General features: G+C 39.9%; 1 protein-coding gene across 2 annotated transcripts in view; it reads left to right on the plus strand.

The window, feature by feature from the left end:
- Positions 1-4,748: 4,748 nt before the first annotated feature.
- Positions 4,749-15,653, plus strand: part of CYP27A1 (cytochrome P450 family 27 subfamily A member 1) — a 30,237-nt gene continuing 19,332 nt past the window's right edge. Inside the window, exons 1-2 of one of the 2 annotated variants that reach the window (XM_088794526.1) lie at positions 5,454-5,593; positions 12,134-12,271. Coding sequence is in view for 1 of the 2 variants with exons in the window: in XM_019741793.3 (XP_019597352.1) it covers positions 5,324-5,593 (270 nt within the window). In the remaining variant the exon portion in view is untranslated. Of the gene's footprint in view, positions 5,594-12,133; positions 12,272-15,653 lie in introns of both variants that reach the window. The other variant, XM_019741793.3, reaches the window with a different exon arrangement.

Consider the following 15,653-nt stretch of genomic DNA (forward strand, 5'->3'; position numbering starts at 1 on the left):
GATTTATTTCCCCCTGTAATCTTGGAGCAGTGCAAGCAAGATAGGAAACTCAGAAGTTATAAAAGAAAAAAAATGCCAGATCGAACCATGCAGGAATTTCCAAAAGATACCCTAAATACAGTCAAGATATAGGGAACATGCCAACAGGAGAAAATACTTATAATATAGAGAGGGTGCCAAAAAATGTATGCACATTTTAAGAAACGAAAAGTAAAATTCTAAAACTCAATATATACCGATAACAAAAGATGAATACAAGTCATGTGTATGTACACATTTTTTTGGCACCCCCGGTATGTAGTAAAGGTTAATCTCCCTAAATAGAAAAAGAACACCAGCAAAACAATAAGAAAAGACAAACAATCCAATAAAATAAAAAAATCAAATGATATGACTAAAGACTTCATGGAAGAAAAAGAAATGTTTAATAAGCATATTTGAAAAACAAAAACAAAAAACCTGAGTCTTTGTAATATTTAAAGGAATTCACATTGAAGTATCAATATAATATTTTTCACCTACAGTAAAAAAAATGTTTATATGAATATAGGACAAGGTCTGGAAGAATATGCACTAAAATATGAACAGTGCTTCATTTTGAGGGAATGTAATTGGGGAAGCAAAGCAGGGTCTTTCATTTTGTTACTTTATATACATTTTTCAAGTGGTCAGATTATAGGTGATTTGTACTTTGGGGATGTTTTTCTGTACAGTTTAATTCTTTTGAAAGCAATGCAAACATAAATTTTCCACTTTCAGGAGCTTTGGAAATTTTTCGTTTATTTTAATTTTCAAAATCACAAAATATGAGTTAATTAAAATAATCAGATCAGTTTTACCTACTCTCACATCTCAAACCAATTTTTTTGCACACTAGTTTTCCTTGTACTTAATTCATGGATATCTTTAATTATACATTTCCCACAACGTACTTCTTTCTGGATATCCTCCCACCCCAAAAAAATGGGAAAGAAAGAAAGAAAGAGAGAGAGAGAGAGAGAGAGAGAGAGAGAGAGAGAGAGAGAGAGAGAGAGAGAGAAAGAAAGAAAGAAAGAAGAAAGAAAGAAAGAAAAAGTAAGGTGCTATATATATGTATGTGAAGATTTAATTATTTTAATATATTATTATTGCTCTCACTAAAGTTCTTGGCTCTGATGACCAAGTTAATGGACAGCCAGACATCACTTTGGGAAACAAATTTTCAGAAAGTTCAAAAGAAAATGTCCTTGCTATGTGACTTTTGGACAGGCTAGTTGAAAAGAAGTGGATATTACATATACATATTACATAACTCAGAGGCATGAACATGCTGTGAAGTTCTTAGTGTCCCTGCCACCTTTGTCCTTGAGGTAGATACTCTTATAAGTATCTTGTATATCTCTCCATAGATATTCTGTGCATTTGCAAAGACTGGCGTAATTACATGATAGCCTACCCTAACACTGTTCTGCATCTTGCTCTTTTTATTTATCTTGGCAATTGTTGCATATCAGTACATATAGGGTTGTATCATTGTGTTTTTTTTAATTAAAGTTTATTGGGGTGACAATTGTTAGTAAAGTTACATAGATTTCAGGTGTACAATTCTGTAATACATCATCTATAAATCACATTGTGTGTTCACCACCCAGAGTCAGTTCTCCTTCCACCACCATATATTTGATCCCCTTTACCCTCATCTCCAACCCCCCCACCCCCCTTACCCTCTGGTAACCACTAAACTTTTGGTATCATTGTTTTTTAAGGCTGCAAATGATTCCAATGCATGGATTAACCATGATTTATCTCATTAGTTCCCTGCTGATGGGTGTTCATTTGTTTCCAATATTGCATTTATCTCTGCAAACAGTGCTGCAGTAAATATCCTTGTATATTCATGACTTTGCATATATGCACGCATATTTGTGAAATAAATCCCTAGAAGTAGGTTAAGTACACCTTACTTTTTGAAAGCTTTGTAGCAATTTGTACTCCCTTGAACCATGAATGAGACAGCAGACCTGGCCCCCTCAACTACATAGTGGTATCAAACTTTTGATCTTTGCCAATGTTATGGATGAAATATTGTTTCTAACATAGTTTTGATTTGTCTTGCTTTTATTATAAGTAAAGTTGAACATTTGTGTATATGTTTAAGAGCTATTTATAATTCCCCTTTTATGAATTTATCCATTGTGTTTTCATTTCATTTACTTATTTATTTTTAAACTTTCATTCGAATGATAAAAATGACATTTGCTATTTAAAGAATCTCTTATTGGGTAAGAAACAAATCCAGCTACATGTTATTTATGAGAGCTACTTCTAAATCAAAATAACTCACACTGATTGACATTAGAGGAATGAATAGAGATATCTCAAACAAATGCTTAAAGACAAAGTAGGAGTAACAGTATAAAATCAAACAAATTAAATCAAAAGCAATTTAATGTTTCACATTTATAAATGGTGTTTCCATCAAGAATATATAATAGTCATGAACCTTTATGAACCTAACAACAGACCTTCAAAATATAAAACAAAAACTGTTGGAAATACAAGAAAATTTGACAAATTCATTTTTTGGCGATACTTGAACATAACTCTCAAAATTTAACCAATCAAGTAGACAAAAATAACTAAGGCTATAGAGGATTTATATAACAAAACTAATAAATTAACAAACAGAATACATATTTTTCAAAAATACATATGGGACATTCAGAAAATACTGTACCATCAAAGACATTTTAATAATTCTAAAATGCAGAACCTATGCACTCTGACCATAATGTAATAACATTATAAATTAATAACAACAGTGCTCTCTTTCAAAACCAAAAATAAAACTCCAACTACAAGTAAATAAAAACACCTTTCTATCTTCCTGATCTTAATTCCTTAGATTAAAAAAGAAATCAAAATGGAAATTACATACTATTTGGAAATAGATGACAGTGAGAGAAACTGATTATTGACTCTTGTAGGTTATGGACAAAATAGTATCATGTGAAAATGTATAGCTTTATATGCATGTATTAGGAGATTTCATTAAGCAATTTTTAAAAGGTTAAAAAAATTTAAAACAAGAAAATGAACCCAGAAGGGGGGAAAATAAAAATAAAAGTATAAATTGAATTTCCACTTGTGTTAATACTGGATTCAACCCTCTTTCTAAGGATAACTTGAAAAACTGAAAAAAAATATGACAAGCATTTACATGAAGTCATCAACATCAGGGAACAAACAAGGAAATAAAGAATTAGCAGACAAGAACCAGGAGAAGACAGAAATCCAGGGTTAAATTAGGCACAGGTACCACTTTCCTACCAGTGGTACGTCTCATTTTCAGAAGAAGAAGATGAGAAGTGAGTGGTTTAGCCTCACAGACCTGGGGGTGAAAATCTGAAGTCCATGATCTCTTATACCAAACTTTGGGTCGGCACCCAAAAGGATTGAGGACTGGAAACAGACTCGCTTTCTAAAGGGCTGCAGCCGAGCTTCAAAACATCTCACTGCTGAAATTGAATTAGGGTGATGATCCTGGATTGCTTGTGCCTTCAGGCAACTGTAAAAAACAAAAGTAAATCTTCCCTGAAGGAAATGAAATCATCCTAAACCTCAAATTAGTTCCACCAGAAACTTAGAGAATACATTTTCTGGCACATAATCAAAAGTAACCAGACACAGGAAGAACTATGGCAACATGAACAAAAACCACTAGAAACAATAGACACTAGAAATTGTCCCATATAGGTTCCAGAGATTGGAGTTATTGGTTATAATCCTTAAAACAACTATGCTTACAAAATTAAAGGGGATAATTAAAGATAGAACTTGGCATAAAACTAGAATATACTTAAGGACATAGATTTGAAAAAACTAATCAAAATTGAAAACTGGAAAATAAAATAATAGAAATTAAGAATTCAATGGATAGATTTAACAGCAGATTAGACAAAGGTGAATAGAGAATTAATCAACTAGAAGAAACCAAGGGATTAAAAAATACAAAAGAGAAAGTAAGAGACAAGAAGGATACAGCCAGGTCTGTATGTATAGTTCGAAGTCCTGCAAGGAGAGAAGAAACAGGAATGGGGTGTAAGCAATGTTTGAACAGATAATGTCTGAAAAGCTCCCTAAACTGATGAAAGACATTCAGTCACAGATTCAAGAAACTCTATGACCCCTAACAGGATAAGTAAAACGAAATCCACACCTATTGGTATCAGCTGTCAGTTTAATTGTTGTTTCTTTGAACTTAATATGCCCTTTCTCTGCTCTGGCTGCCTATAAACCAAATTCTTCCAATGCTCTTAGAACAAGCTTTACTGTCCTACTGGTTCTATCATTAATGGGTTGAATAAATTTTGACCCTGTGTTTATTTTATATTTGTGTGAGTCATGTTTTTAACTTTTTGAAAAGTATACTTTGAATATATACATGAAACAAAGAATTCATGAAATAATTCTCGCAATATTTTCTTTTCTTGCAATATTTTCTGTACTATTTTATTCTTTTTCATCTTATAAAAAAAAAAAATTGTGGTCGCACTTACTAAATCTGGTCTCAACTTGCAGTTTGAAAAGCCTTGCCTTAGCATACTTGGGACTGGGGCGGTGGGAGGGTGGGGAGGGGGAGCGGAAGCTGGTGGAATTGCATTAGAAAACGCTGATATTTACATTTGTTTGGCTTCCCCCTCCAGGAATCAGATGACCTTGGACACTGAGCCTTTTGTTTTTGTTTTTGTTTTGTTTTGTTTTGTTTCTCTCCCTCTTCTCTCAGCACTCAGGCTGGGGGGGGGGGGGGGCGGAGCGGGGGAGGTTTTAGGAAAAACCTGCGGCCAGTTTAATCTCGGCAGCGGATTCCTGGGGTGGCGAACCCGCAGGTCAAGCGAGGGCTGATCTCACTGGGTAGGGCCTCCTGACCTTGGAACCCTCCTGGACTTCCGAGAACCTTTGTGCACTCTACCCAGAGTTCGGACCAAGCGAACTTTAAGTTCTTGAGAGTTCTCGGAAGTGCGAGGTGGGGCGTCGCGGAAGAGGCGGCCATCGTCAGAGCTCTCTGAGGCCCCCTAAGTCCTCTTGTGCATCTTCTGCCTTTGCGTTGGCTGGTCAGTTCCCCGGCCGGAAGGCATACAGTTGGAAGGTGGCTTCTGTGTGTCCGTAGGTCCTGTTTGGAAGGAGTAACGACCGCGAGAAAAAAGAACCGTGAGGGGCCTGGCCGTCCTTCGCCCGGCCCACCCCGGGCTGCCGGAGCCCTTGAACCCGCCCCTCCTGATCTATCTCTGGGCGGCTTCCAGGCTCTGCTCCCCGGATCCAAAGGCTCAGCTGCGCGAGCCATATGGATCGCATGGCCGCGCTGGGCTGCGCGAGGCTGCGGTGGGCGCTGCTGGGGACGCGGGCGACCCGTCTTGGCCTCGGCCCCCACGCGGCCAGAGCCAAGGCCTCCATCCCCAGCGCCCTCCCGGCGGCCGAGGCAGCCGAGGCTCCCGGAACCGGGCCTGGCGACCGGAGGCTGCGGAGCCTGGAAGAGCTTCCCGGACCAGGGCAGCTGCGCTTCTTATTCCAGCTGTTAGTGCAAGGTTACGTCCTGCACCTGCACCAGCTCCAGGTAATCGAGCTTGGGGGTCGGGGATGTCTCGCGACTGGAGAATGGGGGTGAACACCGGGTCAGAGAAGCTGGGGGTGGGGAGGTGATGGACAAAAAGTGAAGAACATGGGAACTTAGCTCAGGACCGACTGGGGCTATGGTCATAAACTGGAAGTCTGTAGAGGTTGTGTGCAACGGGTAGGCACAGCCCTTTGAACTGAAATGAGCAGATTGAGGAGTGGTAAGAATCGGGAGGGCCTCAGGGAGGAGGTGACTTGGGAGGCTGGGTTTAACGTGAACAGAGCTTGAGAGAAGGGGAAACTGTCTTGGTAACAGAATGGCACATGTGTCAACTGCCAGATGTTATAAAACCACTATTTACTTCTGTGGTGTTATTGGCTACTGTAGACTTCTTACAAAGGAAATGGCTTCGGGAGGATTAAAGAGGTTTAGCGATTAGCAAGTTAAGTATTCTCTTAGGGGAAAAAAGGTGTCACTTCTCAGGAAGTAAAGGCAAAATCATAGACATTAAGGAAAATGTAGATTTTTGTTATTAAGAAATCAATTTCCAGTAAGAAGGGTGTATCCAGTGGAACACCTGTGAGGCAGGGATGAATGGATGATAGCCCACCGTCAATTCGCAGAGACTGGAAAACCCAACGTTGGTTAAACTGGAGAGGTTTTAGGAAATGAAGCAAGTGAATGCACTCACTGTGCCCCAGACATTTTTCCAAGTGTTGGGATTCAGTGAGATGAGGCCAACAGCCTCACAGGGTTTATATACTCCTTTGGGAAAGAGGGATGTGTGTGTTACATGCCATTGAGTTGGCGTCAACTCCTGGTGACCCTATACAATGTCCTCACAGTCCTGCTCAGCTCCTGTACACACCTGCCTGTAGCCCTGTGGCTTGTTTTATGGAGTCAGTCTATCTCCTATTTGGTCATCCTTTTTTCCAAGTCCTGGCCAGGGCTGGTGAACAGACTGGTTACCAGTGGCTGTGCTGGGCAGTAGTCCAGAAGCAGGAGCGCCTGGGACTTTGAAGGCCAGACCAGGAACCCCGGCTCCGCGGAGGGGCCATGATGGGCTTTTGAGCAGGCGTGGACTGAAGATGGCTTCCAAGAACTATCCAAGTGCTGATGTATGCAGTCGGGCAGATTGGACAGGACAGGGCGAGAGCGCCGCAGGTGATGAAGGCTCAGGTGTGGCAGTATCTGCGCCACCCTCCAGAGAAAGCTGGAGTGGGAGTTGAGGATGAGGGAGAAAATGACTGAGGGTTTGAAGGTCTAAACTGACCACAGTTTCTCTTCACCTGCCCAGATGGACGCCATATCCCCTGGGAACTTCCCTGTTGAGCTCATGTTTCCAAGACTGGGTGGACAGATCCCAAGGCACCCAGAGATGGTTAAAAAAATTACTCCCTTTGGGCTCAGCTCTAAGAAGCTAAGTAAGCTAAGAAACCAGAGTCCTGTAAACTTGCTCTGCTTTATTTGACCTGTAGAAATTTCAGAGGCCCCGTGAATGCTCTAAGGGTGGGGACTAAGGATTTCTCATCATTTCTCAGGGGGAGTTTACTGGAAGGTTTTGCTCGAGATTTTCTCTAGCGCAGTAACTACCAAAGAAATTTTAGATGGCCCTAGGACGGGGAGGAAGAAGCAGGAGAAAGCCAAGAGTATGTGACCTTTAAAGGAGAGGCCAAGGCTAGGATTTAGGAGAGCCCCTGACCCCAGCCCTTATATCCCAAAGATCTGGAGTCACATGAACCTGGGCTGTCCCATGGGAAATCTGTTACCCTTCCCACCCACTACATGTTGCTGGGATGTTACTGAAGGGTGGAGTGCTGCACATCTTTAAAACCCTGCTAACACCCCCACTGAGGAAGAGGATGCATTCCAGTGACCCACTTTTTGTCAGTTCAGACTCATTTGGTTGCCACTCACACTGGCTTAAATTATAAAGCAGCTTTATTGGTTCATATAACCAAAGAGTCTAATTGTTGGTGCCCTTTGGGTGTAGTTTGCTCTAGAGAGTCATGAGCTCATCAAAGCCACAGTTTTGTTTTTCTACAGTTCGCTCGGCTCTGCTGTCTTGTGGAAGTTAGTTGACTGGCCTGGGTTAAGTGCCTGTCCCTGAACCCATCATCATGGCCACAGGCATATGCTAATCAGCTTAGTCCCATGCAGGCTCACCTTTAAAGCTGGGGTTGGGCCCACCCCCCCCAAACCAAGTGGCTACTGCACAAAGGGGAGGAGTGGAATTGATATAAAGGCAGCTGACCATAATGCTCCCTGCATTCTCAGTTGTCCAAAACGGCATGTCCCACATAAAAATAATCAAATCAGCTTAGGGAAGCATTGTAGGACTTAAAAGGGTAGAGTGGGAACTGGGACATGTGAAAATCATGCTGGCCCATAAATGCCAGTTCCCTTCTATTTCCTAACCAAAATAATGTCAAGAGAGCTGGAAAAATTAAATGTGAATCTATGTTAAATTTATACGCAAATTGATACTAAATTGATATCTTTCAGAGATGTCAACCCTATGAATGATGAGATCAGCTATCTAATCTGTAGCTATCTGTAGACTGCCTGGATTGGTGGCCCCTCTTGGGCCCCCCCTAATGCCCTATGCACATATTTGTCATTTCATGTATCATGTTTCTTTTTTTTTTCATAGTTACAAATTGTTTCACTTGTGATAGAATTTTTAAGATCTCTCTTAGCATCTTTCAAATATATAATACAGTATGATTAATTATAGTCACCATGCTGTACATTACATCCCCAGGACTTATTTATTTTATAACTGGAATTTTGTACCTTTTGACCACCTTCACTCATTTTGCCTACCACCCACCCCCTGCCTCTGGCAACTACCACTCTGTTCTATGCATCTGAGTTCAGTTTTATTTGTTTGTTTGTTTTGTTTTTAGATTTCACATAGAAGTGAGATCATTTGGTATTTGTCTTTCTCTGTGTAGCTTCTTTCAATTAGCATAATGCTCTCAAGGTCAATCCATGTGGTTGTAAAGGGCAAGATCTCCTTATTTTTATGGCTGAATAATATTCCATTGTGCATATATATATATATATATATATATATATATATATATATATATATATAGAATGATCAAACAATACGGTGAATGTTTAAATTTAAAAAACTTATTACAGTAAAAGACACATTGCCATTAATCCCCCTCAAAATACTCCCTCTCACTTCAAACACTTATCCCATAGTTCTTGCCACTTTCTGAAACAGTTCTAGAAGTCTTTATTCATATTTTTAGTTGTGCTGTCGTGGCTGCCTCGATGTCCTGGATTGATTCGAAATGTTTACCTTTCATGGTCATTTTGACTTTGGGGAAGAGCCAGAAGTCGCACAGTGCTAAATCTGGTGAATAAGGTGGATGAGGACGCACTGTAATGTTTTTATTTGACAGAAATTGCCATATACCAGAAGCGATGTGTGACACAGAGTGTTGTCATGATGGAGGATGAAGTAAAAACGCTCACGAAAGAGGACGTCCAGAACTGCTTCAGAAAGTGGCAAGAATGATGGGATAAGTGTGTTCAAAGCGAGGGGGAGTATTTTGAGGGGGATTAATGGCCATATGTCTTTTACTGTAACAAATTTTTTTATTTAAATATTCACTGTATTGTGTGATCACTATATATATATATATATATATATATATATATATATATATATATATATATATATATATGACATTTTATTCATCCAGTCATCTGTTGATGGACACTTAGGTTACTTCCATATCTTGGCTATTGTAAATAATGCTGCAGTGAACATGGGAGTGCAGGTATCTTTCTAGTTAGTGCTTTTGTTTTCTTTGAATACGTACCCAGAAGTAGGTTGCTGGATCATATCGTAGTTCTATTTTTAATTTTTGAGGGAACCTCCATACTGTTTTCCATAGAGACTATACCAATTTAGTCCCACCAACAGTGCATAAGGTTCCCTTTTCTCCACTCTGTTGTCAACACTTCTTATTTCTTGTCTTTTTGATGATGGCCATTCTAACAGGTGTGAGGTGATACCTCATCATGGTTTTGATTTGTGCTTCTCTGATGATCAGTGATGTTGAGCACCTTTTCATGTACCTGTTGGCCATCTGTGTATCTTTGGGGAAATGTCTATTCAGAGCCTCTGCCCTTTTTTAATCAGACTTTTTTTTTTCTTCTATTGTGTCGTATGACTACTTTATGTATTTTGGACATTAATCCTTGTCAGATATTTGATTTGCAAATATTTTCTCCCATTCCCATTCAGTAGGTTGCCTTTTCACTTTGTTGATGGTTTCTTTTGCTGTGCAGAAGCTTTTTAGTTTGATGTGGTCCCACTTGTTTATTTTTGCTTTTGTTGCCCTTGCTTTTGGTGTCAAATTCAAAAAAATCATAGCCAAGAATGATTATCAAGAAGCTTACCACCTCTGTTTTCTTCTAGAAGTTTTATGGTTTCAGGTCTTATGTTCAAGTCTTTAATCCATTTTGAGTTAATTTTTGTATATGGTATATGCTAGTGGTTCTTTTGCATGTGGCTGTCCAGTTTTCCCAACACCGTGTATTGAAGAGACTGTGCTTTTCCCATTGTCTGTTCTTGGTTCCTTTGTTGTAAATTAATTGACTATTTATGCCTGGGTTTATTTCTGGGCTCTCTATTCTGCTCCATTGATCTATGTGTCTGTTTTTATGCCAATACCGTGCTGCTTTGATTACTATAGCTTTGTGATATAGTTTAAAATAAGGAAGCATGATGCCTCCAGCTTTGTTCTTCTTTCTCAAGATTGCTTTGGCTATTCAGGGTCTTTTGTAGTTCCATACAAATTTTAGAATTGTTTGTTCTAGTTCTGTGAAAAATGCTATTGGCATTTTAATAGGGTTTGCATTGAATCTGTAGGTTGCTTTGGACAGTATGAACATTTTAATCATATTAATTCTTCCAATCCATCAACATGGAATATCTTTCCTTTTATTTGTGTTTTCTTCAATCTTTTTCTTCAATGTCATAGTTTTTAGTGCACAGGTCTTTCACCTCCTTGGTTAAATTTATTCCTAGATATTTTATTCTTTTATGCAATTGTAAATGTGATTGTTTTCTCAATTACTCTTTGTGATAGATCATTATTAGTGTATAGAAACACAACTGATTTTTACATATTGATTTTATATCCTGCAACTTTACTGAATTAATTTCTTTTAATAGTTTTTTTGGTGGAATCTTTCAAGTTTTCTATATATAATATCATGTCATCTGCAAATAGTGACAGTTTTACTATTTCCTTTCTGATTTGGATGCCATCCATTTCTTTTTCTTGCCTAATTGTTCTGGCTAGGATTTCCAATACGATGTTGAATAAAAGTGGTGAGAGTTGGCACCCTTGTTTTGTTCCTGATCTTTGTGGAAAGGTTTCAGCTTTTCATTGTAGACTGTGATGTTAGCTGGGGGTTTGTCATATATGGCCTTTATTATGTTGAGGTAGGCTCCCTCTATAGCCGCTTTTATGAGAGTCTTATCATAAATGCATGTTGAACTTTCTCAAATGCTTTTTATTGAGATGATCGTGTGATTTTTAGCCTTCATTTTGTTAATGTATTGTATAACATTGATTGATGATTTGCAAATGTTCAACTATCCTGACATCCCTGGAATAAATCCCACTTGACCGTGGTATAGGATCCTTTTAATGCATTGCTGAATTTGGTTTGCTAATATTTTATTGAGGATTTTCGCATCTACATTTGTCAGGAATACTGGCCTATAATTTTTTTGTTGTGTTTTTCTAGTAGTGTCCTTGTTTGGTTTTAGTATCAGGAAAATGCTTGCCTTGTAAAATGAGTTTGGAAGTGTTCCCTCCTCTTCTACTTTTTGGAAGAATTTGAGAAGGATTGATATTAATCCTTCTTTAAATGTTTGGTAGAGTTCACCAGGGAAGCCATCTGGCCCTCAGCTTTTGTTTGTTGGGAGGTCTTTGATTACTGCTTAAATCTCCTTCTTAGTAATTGGTCTGTTCAAATTTTCTCTTCTTCATTATTTAGTCTTGGTAGTTTGTATATTTCTATGAATTTACCCATTTCTTGTAGGTTGTCCAGTTTGTTGGTGTGTACTTGTTCGTAGCAGTCTCTGATGATGCTTTGTGTTTCTGTGATACCAGTTGTAACATCTCTTTCATTTCTGATTTTATTTATAAGGGTCCTCTTATCTTTTTTTCTTGGTGAATCTAACTAAAGGTGTGTAGATTTTGTTTATCTATTTTTTATTTTTTTTTAAAACCAGCTCCTAGTTTCATTGATCTTTTCTATTGTCTTTTCATTCTCAATTTCAATTGTTTCCACTTTGATCTCCGTTATGTCTTTCCTTCTACTAACTTTTGGGTTAGCTCTCCTTTTGTCTAGTTCCTTGAGATATAAACTTGGGTTGTTTATTTGAAATCATTCTTGTGTCTTAATGTAGGCACTTACTGCTATGAACTTCCCTCGTAGGACTGCTTTGCTGCACCCCATAAGTTTTGGCTTTTACCACTCTGCATCCTTTCCCCAAAGCCTCCATTCCAACTCTCCACTGGACATCAGCATCAAAGGCCAGATGATCCGTGACCTTCTGAACCTGGCAGGCTTTGTTCTGCCCAACGCAGAGGACATCGTTTCCAGCTCCAGCAGCTCCAGCAGCTCCATGGCCAGGTCAGCCTCCTTGCTTTTCTGCAGCCGGCTGGCAGCATGCACAGCCCCATCGTGGCCCTCGGAAGGAATGATGGCTGGGCACTCTCCTGCTTGGTCTCCCTTGCTGCGCCATCTGCCCTACGGTTACTCATGCGCTACTGCCATGTCAGCGTCCCTACAGGCATGTTTGATTCTACTGCTCCCCTGCTCAGGAATCTCCACAGGGCCTGCGGAATCAGCGTTCCACTCACGTGGACGTTCAAGGCCCCAGCCTCCTTTCCCAAGCGCTCCTCCCTTTAAGTTTTGGTCTGTTGTATTTCCATTTTCATTTGTCTCTAGGTATTGTTTTGATGTCTCTTTTAATTTCTTCTTTGACCAAGTGGTTGTTCAGTAGCATGTTGTTTCATCCCCACATATTGTGAATGTTCCAGTTTTCTTCTTCTAATTGATGTCTAGCTTCATACCATTGTGGGGGGAAATAGATGCTTGTTATGATTTTCAGTCTTCTTAAATCTATTTATGATCTGTCGTGCAGAATATTCCATGTGCACATGAGAGGTATGTGTATTCTGTTGCTTTGGGAATGTTCAATATATAGAGATCTAGATCTATAGATTATCTCTATCTATCTCTATCTATCTCTTAAGTCCATCTGGTCCAATGTGTTCTTTAAGGCCAATGTTTCTTTATTGATTTTCTGCCTGGGTGATCTAGTCATTCATGAAAGTGGAGTATTAAAGTCTCCTACTATCATTGTATGGCCATCTATTTCTCCCTTTGTGTCTGTTAAGATTTGCTTTATATATTTAGGTGCACGTGTTTCTTACCATCATCTGTTTACATGGCTTAGAAGCTGTGAGGGCTGGGCCTGTGTCTCTCCCACCTCTGTGCCCTCCCCAGTGACAGGCACAGCCCTGGGCACAGAGGAGGTGCTCAGTACTGTTTGATAAGTGAATACATTCCACATAGCAGCCAAAGGGCTGTGAATGGCACTGAGCAGTGGCTCTATCTGGTGGTAACCTTCTTCGTGAGACTCTTCTCAAGTCCCTCATCTGGGTGGTTTGACAGAAGATAGAGGAAAAAAGAGACAGTGAGGGAGGTGGGCAGATTGATGAAACCTAACCCTTCAGGTCTTAGCTTTCCAAGTTCAGAAACTAAATGTTGTTGGCACATTCCACATGGAGAGACTATTGGGGACTGACCCACCCTGGCCAAACCCACAGAGACTGGAGTGCCCATGTGTTTCTTTGCTGAAGAAGTTAGTCCTCCCAGGGATCATAATATTCCATCACATAGAAACTCCCTATTCTAGTTATATCTATTTCTGCATAACGAACTAGCCCAAAATATAGTGGCTTAAAACAACATTGTGTTATACTTATAATTTTGTGGGTCAAGAATTTGGGCTGTGCTCATCAGAAATGGCTCTTCTCTGCTTCACAATGGAGTGGGGTTTCCGTTCAAATAGCTGAATATTGTTAGGATGGCTCAATTGGGGCCACACGTCAGGGCCTTGGGGCTGGCTTTTGGCTGGCTTCCTCAGTTTTTCTTCATGTCACCTCTGCCAGGCCTGGAATTTCCAAGATGGCTCCTTTAATTTCATGTTTAGTGCCTACGCTGGTTTGACCAGAACAGCTGAGTATCTCTCTTGCTCTCTCCATGTGGCTCTCTTGGGCTTCCTCACAGCCTGGTGGTCTCTGGATAGACTTCCAGAAGTGGCAGCTTCCCCCAGAGTGAATGTTCCAAGAGACAGAAAGTAGACGTTGTGCGTTGCTTAAGGCCCAGGCCTGGAAACTGGCACAGCATCTTTTCCACGGTATTCTAGCCATCAAAGCGGTTACAGAGCCCACCCAGATTCTGAAGGAGAAGAGGTAGACCTCATCTCTTAATGAAGGTGGTGTCAAGAATCTGTGGCTATCTTTAATCCATCAGTAACTACCTTAGTGGACTGCTGGTGTGCAGGGACCCCAGAACTTAAGGAATATAATTGTATGGGAGGAAATTTCATCCAGGCCTTGGAGAAACCTGGTTGAAAATGCTTCTCTGGTGCCTGTCCATTAGATTAAGTGTCTCTCTCTTGAGAGATAAATGCTGCCAAATTCTTGCTGTTTGGCTCCTCTCTTCTGGATTTTGTAGTGGCCGCTCATATTCTGTTAATACATTCTTTCTTCAGTTTGGCTAATACCATTGATTAGATGGGTTTTCTTACCCAGTACTCACATTACCATCAAGCCTTCCAGAGATTATTCTCCAGTTACCCTGACTTGGCTTAAGTGTTTTTCAGTCTCATCTGGCAGACATTGTAGCCTTGAGGCTAGAGCAGAATTAGGTGTACTGCCTTTAAGCCTCAGGGATGGGAAATTAGAAACTAAGTGTTACAGTCAAAAAAGTGAATCATACTAATTTATCAACTGTACTACCAGAATTTTTATCTTACAGATAAAGAGATACTCCAGCTTATTTAAGGTAGCAATATTTCTGATTGGGAAAGATTAGAATGACTTACATGGCCTAGTAGAAGACTAATTGAATCAATTATAATACATTTCTATAATGGAATTTTATGTAACCATTAAAAAGAATAAGGGCAGATCTATATGTTTCAATATAAATCGCTTGCCAAGAGATGGGAAGAAAGTGAGGTGCAAAACTATACAATATGCCATCATTTGTGGATAAAAAAGAGTGTGAGGTATATATGCATTTATGTGTTTGTATGTCCATAAAATATCTCTGGAGGACACACAAGAAATTGGTAATGATGCCTCTGTGTAAGGGTTTTGGAGTCTGGAGTTGAGCATTAGGAGCAAGCCTCACTTTTTGTTGCAGGACTGCTATGGCCCTCCACCAGATTTTCTTCTGGCTTCACCCTGCCTGGGCATATTCAACAGCAAAAGAATGGAGAACAAGAGACGAAAAGATGTCTGACCAAGTGCCTCCTGGCCCAACATAATATGTTGAGGTCTTCTGAGGGCCCTTCCTCTTATACTTCTGTCTGGCTCTGGGTCCTTACTTTTCACGTTCATCTCTGTGTCTATATCCTCTTTTCAGCTCTGCATCTGTTCTGATCATCCACTCCTTGTCCTGGGATACCCTCATTGTTCTACTCCAGCCCAGACCATGTTGTAGGCAAAGGGATGCTCAGGATACTAGCGCATCCCAGGCAAAGACTATTCTTGGATCACTCTTGGATCTTTCTCTACCTTCAGCCCATTGTTTCTCTAGAGTGCAAAATCAGAAGGAAATTCTTGGTGTCCAACTATCTGGAAACTTACGACAGTTCTGCCTTCTTGTACAAAAACAGACATTCTTTAATTATTGAAGTAATGGCTGCACTCATGCACAAACATGTTTTTTGCAGCTCTGTAAAATAAAAAATTCAGAAACCTGTTAAATGCCCATC

Source organism: Rhinolophus sinicus, chromosome 17, assembly GCF_057876585.1.
Source record: "Rhinolophus sinicus isolate RSI-liver-muscle chromosome 17, RSI-T2T, whole genome shotgun sequence".
NCBI lineage: Eukaryota > Metazoa > Chordata > Mammalia > Chiroptera > Rhinolophidae > Rhinolophus > Rhinolophus sinicus.